At 36.3% G+C, this 18,685-nt stretch overlaps 1 protein-coding gene across 9 annotated transcripts in view; it reads left to right on the top strand.

Annotated features, from left to right (window-relative positions):
• KCNH7 (potassium voltage-gated channel subfamily H member 7) overlaps positions 1 to 18,685 on the top strand; it is a 495,283-nt gene that overhangs the window by 456,071 nt on the left and 20,527 nt on the right. For all 9 annotated transcript variants that reach the window (XM_087435296.1, XM_087435302.1, XM_087435299.1 and 6 more), the window contains 3 exons: positions 8,026 to 8,278; positions 11,275 to 11,480; positions 13,323 to 13,422. In XM_087435296.1, coding sequence (XP_087291422.1) covers positions 8,026 to 8,278; positions 11,275 to 11,480; positions 13,323 to 13,422 — 559 coding nt within the window. The remainder of the gene's footprint in view (positions 1 to 8,025; positions 8,279 to 11,274; positions 11,481 to 13,322; positions 13,423 to 18,685) is intronic.

The raw sequence follows: 18,685 nt of genomic DNA, 5'->3' as shown, positions 1-18,685 counted from the left end.
CTTTCTTTACACATATTTTATTCTTTTATGTGCGATATAATTGAATTATATAATTCCGTTAACAAGGACAGTTGGCCCAAATAGGTTTCAGGACATACACAGCTAGCTGGTTTATAAGCCAATTGGTGGAAGTAGAAATGTGCCAGGATAAAACAGTATCTGGAACATTCAGAGGGCTGGGTAAAAAGAATCAATACATATTACAGAGGGGCATCTGATAGGTGGAGAAAGAGAATTTCTACTATTTTGAAAGCTTTTGCTATTTTGCAAAAGGTTATGCAATTGCTGATACAGCCATCACTTTCTTTAGAAAACAATTGAATTGTTGTCTAGCGATAATCTTTCTGAGGAACAAAAACCCTAAGTGGTACAAAATGAAAATGACATTTATGCTATATTTCCATTCTTTGTTACTTATTGATAAAACTCAATAAATAAAATGAATGGGAAACATTTTGTATCTCAACATATTGGGAGCGACTTTAGAAATCCAATTTGATAGACAGCTATGGCAAGTTGCAATAGTTGACGAAATCCTGGACTAAATTTGGAGTCTTAGTTCTTCCACAAATAAAAATTCCTTAATGCATTTGTATTTCAGCTTTCATATATGAGAATGGGGTAATCACCACTCTATATTTCTTATACAAAGTTGACAAATCAACCAAAAGATTTGATTCTAAAATATTATATATGAGAAATGTTTCTGAAACATAAAGCTAGATTCAAGCTCAAGATGGTATATCAAGCACAAGGTGGTACTTAAATCATTCTTTTCAACACCTAGCAGATTACACTTTCCTTTTCCTTACATTGCAAGCAAGCTTAGGTTGTCTACAATCAACCCATTTGGGAAGAACTATTTCCAAGCAACCAATAGACTCCACTATAGTTATATTTTGTTTATCCCTTTCCTCACTCCCTCTCTTGAGTAACTGAGGAGTTGAGGAGAGAGTCCTGAAATTGCTTCTCAGAATGCAGATCTCTCCTTTTATCTTTAGAAACCCTAGTGGGATCCAAGGGTTCCCCCTGAGACCTGATTTCAGAAATCCTAATGCACCTTTTTAAGTCAGGCTTTTGTTGAATTAGCAGAAGGATTCCAGAGTCATGGTAACAAGGACATGTATGTAAAAGCAATAAATCCCCTGTGCCTGCACGTCATCACCCACACTCCAGCTCATCCTTGGCTCAGACTTCATTTGGGTGAGGTTAAAGTTTAAGTGTTCTGAAAGCAAAGGAACATCTCACAGCTACGCTGTTAACTAGGGGCAGGAGCTGCTGGAGAGGGAAGAGGAAGATGCAGGAGGGAAGACTCTGTTTATTTTTCAAGGAACGTTTACTTGTACCAAAACTGGTTCAGGATTTATGATGTTGTTTGCCTTGTCTATGTGTGGCAAGTTTTTGTTCTGTTCATATATTTTTCCTAAATAGTGTAACCATATGATAAATGTTGAAAAGTTACATGCAGAAAATTAGTTAATTTTCCCAAGACTTATAAAAGCCCCTAGTCATGGATTCCACAATGCTCTGCTTTGCCAACAATCTGGCCAGATATGATGGTCTTATGCAATAAAACAATTCTTTATTCTCATCAGCCATGTGAAAGTAAAATAAGAAAGTAGATGACAAGGCAATTTGAACTTCAGACTAGGGCTATGTATATTTGTATATTTAAAACTACTAAAAGAATCCACCTGTCAGATCAGTGATTAAACATGAAGTATTAAACTTGTAATAACCAAGAAAACATGAAAACTATGTGTTTCCTATTCCTTAATGATAAATCATAACCATAGAAATAATATGATCTGGGATGACCTCCAAATTATAGAATCCATTAAGGAAGGACATTAGCTTCTAGAAACAGCAAATAGCAAGGTTTAGTATCTTATAACTGCTCAAGATTTATTAAACGCCGAATGCCCACAAGGCATTGATTCTATCAGAATCAGAAAATGCTGTAAAATATTAAGGCTGTACTCTAGGGCAGAGACTTAAGATTTAATATATTTCTTGCATAATCTATCTGATAATCATGCTTGAGGTTTAGTGTTTCATAGGGACTATTAATTTGTGTTTTGATTAATTCCAATTTGTCAAGATTTAAGTATATTTAACAGCCCAGAGAATATCCCCAGAAAATGTCCTAATGTCAGTCATCACAGTTACCAAAGTTGTTCATATGATTAATTTACTATTTAGAGGAACCATTTACCACCCTCAGGCTGTCTTTCTGAATATGCCCTTTTCAGCCTGCCTTGAGGAGTGTCCCCCTCCACAGCTACACTGTGAAACAAATCAAAAACCATTCATTACAACATAGATCCACTTTCCAATACTACCTGGATGAGGGCACCTAATAAAGAATACATTTCGATTCTTTTCAAAAGCAAATACAAGGATTTAAAACACTATGGAAGGAGTCTGGAGAAAGTCTTAGTAAAAACTCAATTGCTGATGCTCTTCCAACAGAACCTAGAAAGTGTACCCACCCTAAGAGAGTGTTTTGCAATCCAGACTAAGAAACAACAAACATTGAATCCTGTGTCTTAAATTTGAGGAAGAAATAATAGAGTTTATTGTCAATATATCGTGAATATATAACTTCATTTAGAAATCCTTATCTATCAGCAGCCAGGTAAAAGTTGAATAAGGAAATAAATTTCTGCAACCCTCACCTTTCTTTAATCACATGGAGGTGGGGCCAGGAGCACGGACGCTATCTCACAGGAACAAAGGGAAGCCTTAAACTGGTGGTTGGAGAAGAGAATTATGGGTTTGAGACTGTAAGTCACCTGTCTTACCCACAGGACATATAGTTACTGTGAAAAGACAAAAGTATGTTGAAATTTCATTATAAAGAACTATTCTCAGAGTAAAATTCAATATAAAGCAGGCCTCACCTTGAAGCTTGACATAATGTCACATCAAAAAAGAGAAAAATCTTCATTAATTAGGATATTCCTCTACTCAGACTCCGCTGACTGAAGCCCAGGACACATTTCTTTAATTACAGTCTATCATAGATCTAGGCCAAACTTCTTTTTCATTTAGGCCCCAATACGTAAAATGGATGGTATACTTGTTTTATTAGCATAAATATGTAAGTTTAAATTTAAGGATTTACTGATTAAAAAGTTAATGATACTAATATTTTGATGTGCACACATACATGAAGTCACAATTTGCAGGCTTACATTAACTCAGCATCCATTCATTTCTAAATTTTATATTCATTGCTCAGTATAGAGAAAATTTGAATTCTCACACTCCGTAATTGCAAATATTAACAATATTGTAATATTTATTCCATTAGGTGTGTGTTGGCTTATATACTTGAGGGAAGTTTAACATAAAGTTGAATATTTCTGAATTAATGTCGGATCATGTTTGATAGATGCTTACTATGCAATGGCTAATTATTTCCATTTTTGCTCTCTCTTTGTGTGATTTCTTCAAAGAGTTTTACTTTGATTTAACATTGCTATCTCCTTTTGTAGTTGTTGGATTATTCTTGTTTGAATGTCCTTAAACTTTGTGTCCTCTAGCACTAAGCTATGGGGTTGATTCCTTTTAACAGTTACAGAAAGCATTTCATGCTCACTTAAAAGAACAAATGTCTCAGTTGTCTGACATAATTTGAGAATCCCAAACAGTTTTATCTACATAAATTCAAGTAAAGGAAAGTTAGTATTACATTTATAAAATATTCGAGTGGCCTTTTACCGTAATGAAGACATGGGATTTCTGCCAGCCTTGAAAAAATTTTCTGAAACTTCTGGAAGTTTTAAAACTCTGCCCCCATAACAGCCAATATTAGAAAAGTGAAATTAGAGCTTTTCACTCACCTTAAATTGACAGTTACCTTGAGGGTTCATTTGAACAACCATTAGTATTATAAATGTCCAAATTTGGCATGAAAAGCAAAGTGTGGAAAATTCTGGTTAAACTTACTAAAAGTTTTTTTAATCTGGGCGTTTAGAGAAAGGCTTGAGGGCCAGGTATTTTTTCAGAACATGTTTTATTCATTGTTATGCTCCCATGTGTAGCATAGTGCCTGGATTATAGTAGATACTTAATAAAGATTTGCTAAAAGAATAAGGATTACTTTTCCAAGGTGCCGCCCATGAAACTGATTCTGGGCGATTCTCCTTGGTCTTTGAAATCAGATTAACTCAACAAAACAATGGCTCCAGCTGCACAGTGAAAGGTGCTGTGTACCCTCAGAGCTTCAGAACTTGACAGACAAGAAGGTTGTGTAGAGTGTAGTGGAAATGATTATAACAATCAGTAAACCAGCTTGTGTACTTGACATAGCTACTCTTTGTAGCCAGATCTGTTAGGTCCAGTGAAATGCCAATATCCGAGTGCTAAATGAGGAAGTTCCAAGTCAAGGAGTTTAGGAGAGGAACCAAACCTGACCAAAAAAGTGCAATGAGTAGGAAGCAAGGAAGGCAAAACAACTGGGATCAATGCAAAGCGGTGCCTTGGATATATATCTACTTAAACCTACTCCTTTCTTCCCACTCTTTTCAATATTCTTCTACCTCTATTCCACTACAGCTCCCTCTCTTTTAACTCCCCTTTTAAAGTCCCTTTACTTAGGCATAACCCAGATTCCAAAGCTGCTAACTCATTTAGGGCATCTAAACCTCTGGGCTAGTAAGAGATTCAATTACTGAATATTAACTTCTATTGAGTTTTACTTGAGTCATCTATGTAACTGACTTAAGAAAACTAAGAAAGTCAATTAAGGGCTAACACCACAAGAGAATTCCTTAATCTAGACAAGTTCTTCATGCCAAGATCTGTGTATCTCCCTCGTGTACAAACAGAGGCTTCTTCATGGAACTTTATTATATCTCTAACTTGAAGTCATTTTTTCTAGTGGGTGTCACATCTGTAATAGGATGAATGTTAGGAGGTGATAACACTTAACAAGGACACTTGAGAAGAGAATGATGTTGAAAAACTTTCCCAAGTGTCCTTTAAAGTTTTGTGACTGATTCTAAGAATTTTGGAATTCTAAGAACACATTCGTAAATTGATTTAGTAACTTCCAACTTTTAAAAAGAATTTAAGATAACTCACAGTCAAAATTGAAGTGCAAGAGCCAAAAAATTTGACACAAGTCAGAAACAGGAAACAAAAGTTAGAGAGATAAGAGGAAAAAGAATTCTTAGACTCTGTTGAGGCAAAGGAGCACAAAATATTTAAACTCTGTTGACACAATGGAACACAAAACTTAGTGGTGAATTTCCTATTCACCAAAGAGACCAAAGAGAGAACACAATCGGTGTTGTGTCTCTCAATTTTTAGCTACGGAGAACATACCAGTTTTTCAGGAACAATAAATATGTGTGACAAAAAAAACACACACGCACAGAAAAAGTCAGAAATAAACTGTCTATTGAAACACCTACAATGCATGGAATAATTTACATACATTGTCACATTTAGTTGTGGGCACAACCCTGTGAGATAGATATTATTAATTATTTTTGCAATAGAATAAACCGAATCTCAAGAAAAGTTCATTGACTTGACCAAAGTCACAACAAGTAAGTGATGGAACTAGGACTTCAGCTCATGCTTATCTGATTCCGTAGCTCGTATAACACACTCAGAGAAATGAACTCCTATCTCTATCTCATCTGCATTTTCCAACTCATAGCATGCATATACACCCATGTGTATGTACATACACGCACACACACACACAAGTGCACCATTTTTCCTTCTATAACCAGGCTATACTCAGAAAGTATAACTGATGAACTTCAGGAAAATGCCAGAAGCAGCAGCTACAAGCTCAATGTTCTTATTCCAACTACTAAAATGGTAGCAATATCTCCCCCATTTACGTGAAATATAAAATGCCTTTTTGTACCTTATTACTGCCAAATCTTAAAAGAAAAACAGGGGTATCTAATTTGTCACTTGGTGTACTGCTCTTTACATCTTTATTTACGTGGGGACATCTGAGAGTTATACTAAGGCCGTAACAGTGGGCTTCAGGGAGAAAAAGTAAATCATACGCAAAGAGGCCAGTGGACTGGGTTTTTTTCCTACTATAGTACCCCCAAATAAAGTGGCCCCATTTCAATAAACAGTGTCCAAACCTAGGTTAACTCCAGTCTAGCATCACCTGCCAAAGAATCCAATGTGATAGTTTAGACAGATAGAAGGGATCAGCGACCTAGAGAGTTGGTTCCATGAGAGGAGCAGGATTGTTTAGGATCCCAACAAAGAGTAGGAAAAGGAACTCCAGCCCCCAAAGGCAGAAATGTGCAAAGACTAGGAAAGTTATTATTTTGAGAGATCTTTAGTCCAAGTAGGAAATCTGGCTAGAGTCCAGTTGTGTAGACGCAGACTGTAAGTTACAGTTAAGGGGAGAGGTTTCAGATGAATGCCCAGGAACTCAGAGGAAGGCTCATTTCTTTTGGGTCTGAGCCAAGTAATACAGAAACTTCAGGATAAAAATCTGAGTATTTACATCTGTACAGAGCTGGGTGAGCAGTGTCTTACTGTTGACTAGTTGGCACACTATTTATTGGTAACTTACAACAAATTTCAACATTATAAAGGCTCTTATTCTCTGGCAAAGAAACACAGAGAGATAAAGTGACTTGTACAAGTGTCAACCTGTGGCAAATTTGTGATCTGAACTCATATTCTGTGGATTTTCTTCTAAAACACCCTTGACCCATTTCTGTGGGTGTCTAGACAATGAAGGAAACAAGATCAGAATTATGGCTGTTGTGTTTCAGGTCTCTCATTGATCCTTTTATATTATATCACAGTCAGTTTGATGGATTGCATCACACAGTGGTCCTACAGAAACAAGATCCTTGTGGCTGCTTTCATATTTAAAATAGTAATAATTGCAAGTTAATTCAAATATGATCTAATTTGAAGTTCCTTTATGGACCACATACATTTGAATTATCTATAAAAATAATTCATGATTACTTTCAGCTATATTGGACAGCAATAGCAAGGCTGACCCAAAACGGTAGGAAAACCTAAAATTACATCATTAGGCACTATATCATCCCTCCTCCCTCTACCCCAAAGCATATTTAAATGGATCTATTTTTACTGACAGAGGAAAATCACCATGAGAATTAAAATCTATATACCACACCGAAAATAGCTATGACACATACAGAGAAGCAAGAAATGAGTGTATTTGACCCACCGTATACTGGGAATTTTATAAAATAACTTAATATTTTACACAGTTTAAATTGAGTAGCACTTGTCAGAAGCTATTGTTTAATCTTTTATACAAGTTTTAATTTAGTCACTGAATAAGTTGTCAAAACAATAGTGCTGGTAGAAGCTTCATGTATGCATTGTAAATTCTGGCACAGTTTCCATTTCTGAAAACTGAACTATACTTTTAAATTATGTTTGCTGTTCTCCTTCCCTTTCTTTATTTCCAATGCTTATCAAAATATTTAGTATTAATAATGTGCATATTAAACGTCAGTATTCCAAGTACTGTTAGCTAAGAGCACTCTCTGGTATATGACATTTACAAATACCATGGCTATTTCAGGATCATCATTTTTACTAATTATAACTAAGATATATACCACAGATAGCAATCCAATTGACTTGAGATTCCTTCAAAAGGTTGTCTTTCTAGTTGTACCACCTTTCATTAGTTATGTCTTATTAATTGTCACATTGCATTATATCTGTGCACAGTATGATGCTACATAACATAATGCAGGGAACGAGAAGCAGTGTGAAACGTTGTAGGCATTACATTTTAATGAGACAGCATTTGTGTTGAGTCTGAATGCCTGCAGTTAATTCAGAGAAAAGTATTTGAATTAAAATTCTGACATGTTTAGCAAACCAAGTATTCATTAAGGTAGGCAAGGTAGAAACATTGTAAGAACTCCTGGGTGACAATTACTACACCTGTGGTTCTGTGAGCAAGAAATATACTTTATTTCAGGTGGAGGTACCCTGTGCACTGGTAGTATGAAACTCTTTATGCTTTTTCTTCAGGTCCTAAAGGGTTTCCCAGAGTGTTTACAAGCTGATATTTGTCTACATCTCAACCAGACTTTGCTGCAAAACTGCAAAGCCTTTCGGGGGGCAAGTAAAGGTTGCCTTAGAGCTTTGGCAATGAAGTTCAAGACCACCCATGCACCTCCAGGAGACACCCTGGTTCACTGTGGGGATGTCCTCACTGCACTTTATTTCTTATCCAGAGGTTCCATCGAAATCCTCAAAGATGACATTGTGGTAGCTATTCTGGGTGAGTGTTTTAGAACTGGATGGTGACAAATTCAGTTACTAGCTGGTGCAATGCATAGTTTAAAAAGACAGAAAAGAAGACTGATCTATTTATTTATGAGTACTATTTAAGATTGATGGGTAATTTTAAAGCTTTATTTAAAATTCAATTCAAATCAAATTAACCTTGTAGAAAATATGTTTTCCTGACTGTCTCACTTTTTCTCTGATGTGTAAATACTTCCATGACTCTCTTCAGTTCTTGGCAGCTACTTAAACATTTGAGGCCAAATATATGAAAACAAAAACCTTTTCATGTTAGAGGGTCTTGGATTCACGCTCCATCCCTTAACACCTTTAATAAAATGTATACATTGCAAGCATAATTACTGGCATGTGCCAATGCCCTATCATGAACTGAGTTTGTATTTTGATGAGTTTCATCTGTATGCCATGCCCTTTTAGCTGCTGTGTCCTATTAGACAGAATTATACGAGTCCTTACCTAGGTAATACAGAGCTATAAACTTAACACCCAAGGATAAAGGTGATGAGGAGATTAAAATTAGTAATAAATTAAACTTATTTGGGTGCAAAAGAAAGTCCATCTGTCCAAGCTACCTCATCAAAAATAAATTTAGTCAGTGCAAACTTGTAGCATTTCTTTCAAATATTAGGACAATGGGGAAAAACAAGGGAGAAAAATGAGATCAGCTCTTCTCCTCTCCTACCACCTTAAAACCAGTAGGTTTAAGCCTCAGTCTCCCCATGGGAACACCCACCCCAATGTTTGTGAGCATTTGCGCTTCTTTTTTTCCTGTAGCTTAAATTCAGGTCCATTTAAATAATGAGCATGCAATTCAATGATTTCCTTTCACTCAGCTCTTGATGTTAACATCCAAAAGGACAAGGATGTTGTCTTTTTTCTTCACTGCTGTGTAGAACCGGAGTACAGCATAGCATGGGACCCGATACATGAATGAAGATGCTGGAATGATTCCTGTATATTCTGATGATTTTATTATAATGACAGCTTTTTTAAAAAATTTTTTCTCAAGTTGTCTCTATGCACAATTTGATTTACAATCTAATGAGCAGGCAAAACAAAGTCTAAATCACTTAGCAGCTCCACAGTAAAGTTGGATTTTCACCAGATTTGGCCTTGACAGTTCACTCTGGAGGGAAGGGGCATGCTTCATTGAATTCCTGATCTTCAAATAAGTCAGCCCTAGCTTCTACAGGAAGGTAATAAGCCTTCTTGCTTCACAAAATAAGTAATTTTTAGAATGTAGTTAAGCTGTACTTGCTGACTGGTTCACTCTTTGCTCATTTACAGTCATGTAAGCTAATTAAAATACAAAGCCCATGCTGAATTTAGTGCAGAGCTTTTCCTTGATAATATCTATATGGAAATGTTAAAACTGTAAATAACTTCAAGAGATTCTCCTTTTCTGTTCCCATTTCCATGTAAATCTTCACCTAAAAATCCTCCCAAATTATGATTATTCATTCTATTTTTGAAAAACTAAGTATTTATTTAAACTAAAGTTAATGCGTTCTCTCCAATATCAGTTTTTCTTGGAAAGATATGGTATCTGATTTCTCTCCATTAAATTCGCATTCAAAATCAGAACATTACAGCATTTTTTTTGACTAGTTAGAACTTTATTGTTTAACAGCCTTTGATAGTTTCCATAGTCAGGTATATATGAACTTGTCTACCAAAAACTAAATTAACAGATCCAGGGAGTTTTTTCTAAATCTGAAAAGAAACTTCAAGATATATGTAAGAAAGCACTATTTTACACTGCCATTGACAATTTTTAAAAATAATATAATCAATAATCTATCAGTAGTTATTAATCATAAGTATTCCACAGGTACTAATTTTAAGATTCTTGACATTTAGAAACAGAAAAATCTAACTGGCCTTGACATGCAGGAAAAATACTGGGAGGAGATTAAATACATCAGATGTGTAAAGATTTTGACTGGAGTCAGAATGCATGGCATTTAATTGTAGCTATTCTCTCCCTCCCTTCACTTCACCCAACTGAGAAGGTGACCTTGACCTAATCAGTTTACCATTTTAATCCTCTTTCCATATTCACAAAATTTGGATAATAATTAGTAATTTCTTCATGAGATTATTTTGAGGATTAAATGACTTAATGCACCAAAGCATTTGACCCAGTGCCTGGCACCTACTTAGTCTTCAAGAAGCATTTGTAGTTGTGCTGTCATGATGATCCTTGTCATTGAACAAGGTCTGGAAAAGCAGGTGGCCTGTGGCTAGGCAGAGGGGGTGGAAAGGGCCCATCAGAGACCAAACACTGAAATAACCCCAGGTGTGGCAGAAGAGCAAGGACACATTGTTAGAATAAAGGCCATATTGTTAAAAAGTGTGACAATATATGTTGAGAAAATATAACTAGATTTATTAAACAATTGGACAAATTCATTAAGGGCAAATCCAACAGTGGTTACTAAAGGAAACAGAGCATTTTCAAATTGTACCCCTAGTCCTTTAGGTGTTGAAAGTGTTCCACCATAACCCCATGCTGGGCGTCACCTCCAGAAACCATCCTGAGATAGAAAATTCGTGCATCTGACTCACCGCAGCCTTTCTCATATTCCTGAATTGACAAAATCAGACTACACCTAACACATGGCAAAACCCTTTTCTAGCAATGTAGGGCATAGCAGACTAAAGCCATGTTTGCTGTATTCTAGATGCTTAGCCAAAGAATCAAAACAAGGAAATAATAGGGATTATACCAGGACCAGTGCGCTAAGAGGCAAAATTCCAGTCAGCAAACAAACATGACTGGGGCAGTCAGTACTGGACACTAGAATTTTGCTACCCAGTGGCTGTTGGCTATGGGGTCTTATATTTGAAATCTTTGGTTCAGGGATTGGTCAGTTGTCCCCTTCTACTTTTAGAAAGAAAAGTTTACATTCAGATTCCTTTTACTTCCTTTTTTTTCCTTTTTTCTTTTTTCTTTTTTTTTTTTGGTAGGAAAAAATGATATATTTGGAGAAATGGTTCATCTTTATGCCAAACCTGGAAAGTCTAATGCAGATGTAAGAGCTCTCACCTACTGTGATTTGCATAAGATCCAGAGAGAAGACTTGTTGGAGGTTTTGGATATGTACCCTGAGTTCTCAGATCACTTTCTCACAAACCTAGAGCTGACTTTCAACCTCAGGCATGAGAGTGCAAAGGTATATGTCTGCTTATTTTTGTACTTGTGACATTTTACTTTATTCTGGGATGGCACAAATACTTCTGAAAGATCAAGTGAAATATTGTAGCAAAACTTGACCAATTCTGAATATATGAAAGACAAAGCCAATTTAATATTGGAATTTCTAAATTATAGGGAAGAAAATCAGTCTAATTAGTTTCAAATATATTGAATAACTTTAAGTAGGTCAATTAAATTTGACCTTTGAGGAACTCTTGGATGACATATTTTATTTAAAATGTGTTGGTTTATACTGAGTGTGCCAATTATTTGTAAGAAATGGGTGATTCTAGACAATTGAAAATCTCCGAAAAGAGTTTATCTTATACAGAGGTTAAAATATTCTCTCAGCTATTATTTACACCATACATTGGTTAGCAATGTCTTTTCAATAATAATGAAAAAATTAAACTCATTCAAGTATAGGTCCATATTTAACACAATTTCCAAATCATAGAAGTATAAATTAATCAGGCTTATACCTGAGTCAAAATTTGTGCTGCAGAAGGAAAAACATATGGTCTAATAGAAATAATATTTTAAATTATTCTATATATAATTTAACCTAGAATGAGTTTTGAGAGTGTAGCTCTTTTATCCCTCACTCTCTTCCACTATGAAAACATGGCCTTGTGACCTACCACTATTTTAAGAAAGTAGAACTTTATGTTGCAGCCCACAATTTATCACTAGGTTATTCCTCTATCCCCTTCCCTTCAAGCCCCATAACCCCAACTCCAATTCTAAATACTTTTTTGTCAGAAATCAGATGTTGGACTTTTGACACTTGTCAGTGTATTTTAACGGTAACTAATATACTCTCTGGAAAAAAGATCCTCAAGTTAATAGTTAGGTAAAAGGTAGTAGATTTAATTCTCTCTGAAGTTATAGTTATTCCCAGGTACTGTGAAAGACTTAAAGAGAAAGGGAAACTTTTAAGGTCACCAGGGTACCATTTAATAACCTGAAGTAGCAGCTCATAATTACTTCTTTTCAAAACACTGAAAAGTTGAAAAATATTTGGGTGGTAAAAGGTTCAAGTTATCAAGAGCATATGTTTTTTTATAATGATTTTAATTCAGCACTTTATCAAATCCCAGTTTAATGTCACCAACCTCATTCTGATTTTGCCTTGGAAAACAGCAGATATCTACCTGAGATAACTTCTTTACATAAAAAGCTTAGGCAGCAACCAAATTAATAAAACAAGAGCTTCCATTTGTTTTATTTGAGAGCTTCCATTTTTATTTACAAGACGGATAATATTTTACACAGTGAACCAGAGGGAGGAAAAGGAGGAACGGGGAACAAAAAGTAATAAAGGGTTCAAAACATAGTGTTTATTGAATTCAACCTTATATTTACTGTTGTGAAATTTAACCTTGCAATCATTACCCTGTAATTTAAACATCATAGCTAATTATAATTAGTTTACACTTTTTTCTCTGCAATAATACAGATTCTGCAAATTTTTTAAAATTATTATTTTTATTTTAACTTTACCAAGTTACATAAAATACATTCTACATGTAGCTATATGTTGTCTCTAAGTATTGACAACAACATCCCCAAACATTTCTGGTATATAACTTCTACAACTATGATTTCCCCATCAGACGGTCAAACTACTAGAATTATTCTATCAGTCTATTTTATAATTTAGAGACTACTATTAACCAAAGTATTGTAGCTATTTGCCTGAAATCTAATACAGTCTCAAAGTGGTTGAAGTGATATGAAACAGTAGAGCGTTTACTGATAATACATTATGTTCAAATTGAATAATCTTCCATTTTATCTTCACATTCCATCAACAAAGGCTGATCTCTTGCTACGATCCCAGTCCATGAATGACTCTGAAGGAGACAACTGTAAACTACGAAGAAGGAAACTGTCATTTGATAGTGAAGGAGAAAAAGGTAAATTCATTCTATTTCTAAAGCTTAAATGTAGAGCACGTGGTTATTTGCTCTTACTTAAACACTGATGATACTTCTGATTTCAAGGGTAAACTTCATTCAGGCTTTAGGAAGGCAAATCTTTTGCTTTTTTTCAGTAGCTAACATGGTTTTTGATTGATAGCTCTCAACAATGTCATTCAACAAAGCCATCTGATATCTGCAAGGACATCACAGATAAAGAAATAGAGCAGATGGGTTTAAAAAAAAAAAAAAGGAAGCCAATTAATAGTGTAGGGTCCCAAAAAGGAAACCCCAACTCCAGTCTCGGGAAGGCGCGGACCCACAGACACAGAAGACCGAGCTTGATGCAAACGCAAGAGGTTTATTAAGCGGAGCTCCGGGTCGACACGTATCTCTCGCAGGAGACAGAGGAGTCGACCCCGGACCTTAAAGGGCAAATTCTTATATAGGGTTTGGGAGCACAAAGCGGGAAAAGGTTGGCGCGGTCTTACATGATTGGCTAATTTAAAACATTTAAACAGTTACATTTTATGGCGCGAATTGCTATGGCGCGAAGCGATTATCAGGTTACACACACGCGTCCCCATCTGGACCCCCTCCACCCCAACCCTCCCAAACTTATCCCTCTGGAGCACTCTCTTGTTCTCAATTTTTCCCCGAACAGTTTAGGGCAAGTCTTCCATGAATAGAGTCAGTCAGGATCGATAAACGTTCCCCCTTATACCAGGAATCCTTAGGGTGTGGAGGTGCCCGTCTCTAAGGTAGTAACTTTTTAATTTTTAATATAATTTTTACTTCCTTCAATAGCAATTGTATAACTACCCCTCAGAGTTCTGAGCAGAGTGTTCTAGAGGGAAGACTTTTGTTACAGGCCTAGTGCTCAATCCTCACATGCATATATGATATGGTTGAAGGTGGTATTAATCTCTTTCATCCTCAAATTCTCTGAGTTACTTGCCACTCACTCCTTGTCCTCTCTTGGTTTTTCTTCCCCTCTGACTATTCTTTATGTTGTACTCATATATCCAACAAATATTTATTTAACATTTCACATTTTTAAAGAGCTACTCAATTTCTCAGAAACAAATTGTGTAAAACAGCCCTTGCCCTCCCTAGGAAGAGAGATGACACGCCCTCTATCATTTCAAATACAAATGGTGCTGTAACATGAATAAGCACACCTCAGTGGGAACCCAGATGAGGGTACATTTAATTGTTCCTAGGCAGATGGGAGAAGGCTTTCCTGAAGAAGCCTCCACTCTTGCCCCATATTGATCCAGAAAACATTCTAGTCTTCAATGTATTTGGCCTCTCAACAGAATCTGACACTGTGAGCCAATTCCCCTCTTTTTCTTCTCTTGGCATCTGTGACACTGTACTCTTCCTATTTTCCTCCTACTCTTACCAATTCCCTGAAGATAATTGCAGGATCATTATCTTCTAAAACAGTTATTATTTATTAGAGTTTCTCAAAGTGTGGTCCTAGGTCCTCTTCTCTTCTTGTTTTATATCATACTCTTTCCCTGGGTGATCTCATTTATACCCATACTTTAATTATATTCTCACATGGGAGATGTATGTATTTACATCTTAATCCCAGACCATCTGAGCTTCAATCTCATATATCCAACTGCATATTAAACCATCTACTTGAAATCTCAAAGGCAGCTCTAACTCAACATTTCCTAAATTGAACTCATAATGTCCCTCTGGAAGCCTGTCTTTCCATGAGTTGCCATGTCTCTAAATGACACCACAATCCACTCAATTGCACAAACCAGATATCTATGTAGGATGCACCCTTCTCTCAACCTTTGCATCAACTCTGGCAAAAAATCTTGTTATTGCTACCTCCAATACATCTCCGTTTAGCCTTCAAACTAGGTCCCTTTGGGTTCACTTCTCTCCATCTTTATAGCCACAACTCTGGGCCAAGCTACCATAATCTGTAAGCCGTAATACTGAAACAGCGTCCCAGCTCCCCTTTCCACGTTGAACCTGCCCCTCTCTCACCTATTCTCCCCACTGGACCATTGTGATTTTTTTTTTCTAAATGCAGTTATGTTTACGTCATCCACATATTTAAAGCCCTCTAGGGACTTCCCATTCCCTAAATCCTTAATAGGATGGATCTATGCCTACCTCTTCAGTCTTGTCTCATACCACCCTTCCCTTAACCACCCTAACCTGGCCTTCCCGCATCAGCTCCTCTCTTTTGCAGCATTTATTTCAGTTGTACCTCTGTGTTCATTTGCATCATTATTTAATCAGTGTTGTCTGCCTCTAGATTTATAAGCTCCATGGAAGTGGGAAATATTTAGTCACCTGTAGCTTCAGTGCTTGCTACATAGCAGGTATTCAACAAATATTTGTTGAAAGAATGAATTAATTAAATAGAATTTGAGCATCATTCTTTTGATTCTCTTCTTCCTTTTGCCTTCTTAATTCAAGTTCTTTTCTTGGCCCTCTTCTCTTATCCCTGAATTCTCTCCCTAAGGAGCTCATCTATCAGTTTCAACTTGCTCTACATTTCAAGTGAGCTAACTTGCCCTCTCTTCCATATAAATTGTTTCTGTGTTTTCGTTCATATCATTCCCTCAATTGGAATTTATCTCCCTGTCTTCAAACACACACATGCAACCACACCATATCGGTGACTTTTTCTAAAATCAGAACCATTACTTTCAAGCTGTTCTTCCACAGACTTAATCTAAATCTCTTATCCTGAAGTTAATCTCTTATTTTGATCTCGCTGGAAATGAAGAACAGCTTGAGAATGTTGTCTATATAATAATGTTTCCCATACAGTTGAAGATTTATTAAATCTCCTTTCAATCTTGTTTAGTTTCCTCATTCTGAAGCTAAATAACCTAACGTTTTTATCTCCTGATAAGGCCCTGAGAGAATGTCACAATTTAGATTGTGCTCATGCAACTAGACATTTCTATTGATTCTGAAAATTTTTCCTTTAATCACAGGCTTAGTCTATGAGATCCATTTTATATAAAGTGTAGATGGTAAGGGATTTGCCTGCCTGCAGCTTTTTGAAGTTTCCTGGTGTGTCATCAGTGAGTAAGGATGATTTGGTCAATATGAAAACACAATTAACTCCAGTTATTCAGAGGCTGAGAGTTATTCCAGTATTTAGGACTTCAAGGTGCTAGAGGTGAGTGTAAAATTTGCTGAAAGAAATTTAGTCCCCATCACTCCAATCTAATACTCTAAAGCTGGCCACTCATTCTATACTTCTTGATGTAGAATCAATATCTAGGAGAAAAGCACACATATAAGTAAGTATAAAGAACAGAGAACTTTTGTAAGATAATTGATGCTAAATGATTATGGGGGTACATAAACTGAAAGCTACCTGTAAAATGCATTGGTTATTTTAGAGTTAGTTTACTGCTCATGTGAAACAATACCTTGAAGGCAGACATCCAAGAGCACTAATGACTGTGAATTAATTAGCAGAGGCATCAAGAACCAGAGGGAGGGGCCGGCCCCGTGGCTTAGCAGTTAAGTGCACGCACTCCACTACTGGCGGCCCGGTTCAGATCCCCGGCGCACACCAATGCACCGCTTGCCCGGCCATGCTGAGGCCACCTCCCACATACAGCAACTAGCAGGTTGTGTAACTACGACATACAACTACCTACTGGGGCTTTGGGGAGAAAAAGGGAAAAAAAGGAGGAGGATTGGCAATAGATGTTAGCTCAGGGCCAGTCTTCCTCAGCAAAAAGAGGAGGATTGGCATGGATGTTAGCTCAGGGCTGATTTTCCTCACACACACACACAAAAAGAACCAGAGGGAGCAACATGTGGTTGGGCATTGAAGACAGTCAGAGGTTGACTCTTGCATTGCCTCTCACTGCCTACTCAACGAGGCACTGGAACTCTTCAGCCTTCAGTCCTCCACTCCCCACCCCCACCCCAACCTTCCAATCATGCCTACCACATGGTGCTAAGGAGCTTACATTCAAAAAGATATATTAAAAAAGAAAAGATATATATAGAACCTCTGGCAAGTTCACTTGAACAAAATAGAAGCTTAACATATTGGATCACTTATCTCTTAAAATGAATTTGTTGATGAAAGAACTTCACATTTCTTCTGAGGACATAAATTCACTTCTCAACAAGAGAGAGTTGTCAGTTCAGGTACGAACTTGAGGACACCTTGTATTTTTTGAAAGTATCTTCAAGTAGTTCTCTTTCCTTCCTAAAATTCTGGCATAGGGGTGCCCAGGATCTTCCCAACTTGACTAGGGTCACTGGAGGATGAAGTGCTACAGTTCCTGATATAGAAATGTAAATGTTATTGTTACAGAAAATAAAGAATAAAAATTAATCTTCAGTGACCTATTCAGTGGCCATGAGCATTGGTAAGATAGTTGGACAGAACAGAAGTAAATGACGTATAGCCATTTGGAACATGTTGAAAAAAAGTCTCTAAGTAGTCTTCAGAGTTAGATTGTGCTTACTTCAGAGTGTGCCAATATGATCCATTGGGTTATGGAATAATATATTCTTTTTTAATTTTATGTTGTGTGGATTTTATAATATACATAATATATTAGTACAATAGCATGTATAATGGCATATGAGATGCACACACACACACACACACACACACGTATAGTTTTTGCTGATAGCACTTTTGTGACCACATATTTGGAATATTCTGCTCAACTCTTTCTGTGGACGGAAAATGCAGTACCAAAGTAGCTACTAATGGCTGATTTAGGAAGCTAATGACCTTTTGGCAGAGAATAAGCCAAAGAGAATAGCAATGTAACAGGCCCAAAAAACAGGAAAAAAAAATTAAAATAGTGTGAAAGATGTGCCTGTGCCAACCAAAGGGATGGAAATTAAGGTGAAAAAATCTTCAGTATCCTCTTTCCACTGAACTTAGATGGTGCCACGCATGTCATGAAAAATAGAAACCCATTTTAATAGATACATACGTATATCCCTAGAGTAAGGAAGAAAGATTGCAATTTTCTCATTTCCCTACCCATATAATTTTTATTGAAATGAACACTTCTATATATTTTAACTGGAAAAATCTAATATTCCAGAAAATAAGAGTGGAAATGTCTTGAATTCATCACACCTTGCATTTCAAAGGATAGCAATAAACTTTATTTCTTTGTAATATTGGTTTAGTGATTTCACATTGTCATCTAAGAGTCAGAGTTTTGAAAGTGTTTCTCTAAAATAAACTAAATTCTATAAAAGTTATTGAAGTAAGGAGTAAATA

Source organism: Ceratotherium simum, chromosome 9, assembly GCF_057802395.1.
Source record: "Ceratotherium simum simum isolate JZ-2026a chromosome 9, ASM5780239v1, whole genome shotgun sequence".
NCBI classification, from domain to species: Eukaryota; Metazoa; Chordata; class Mammalia; order Perissodactyla; family Rhinocerotidae; genus Ceratotherium; species Ceratotherium simum.
The sequence above is the reverse complement of the archived record's forward strand: the minus strand, read 5'-3'. Positions and strand labels throughout refer to the sequence as shown.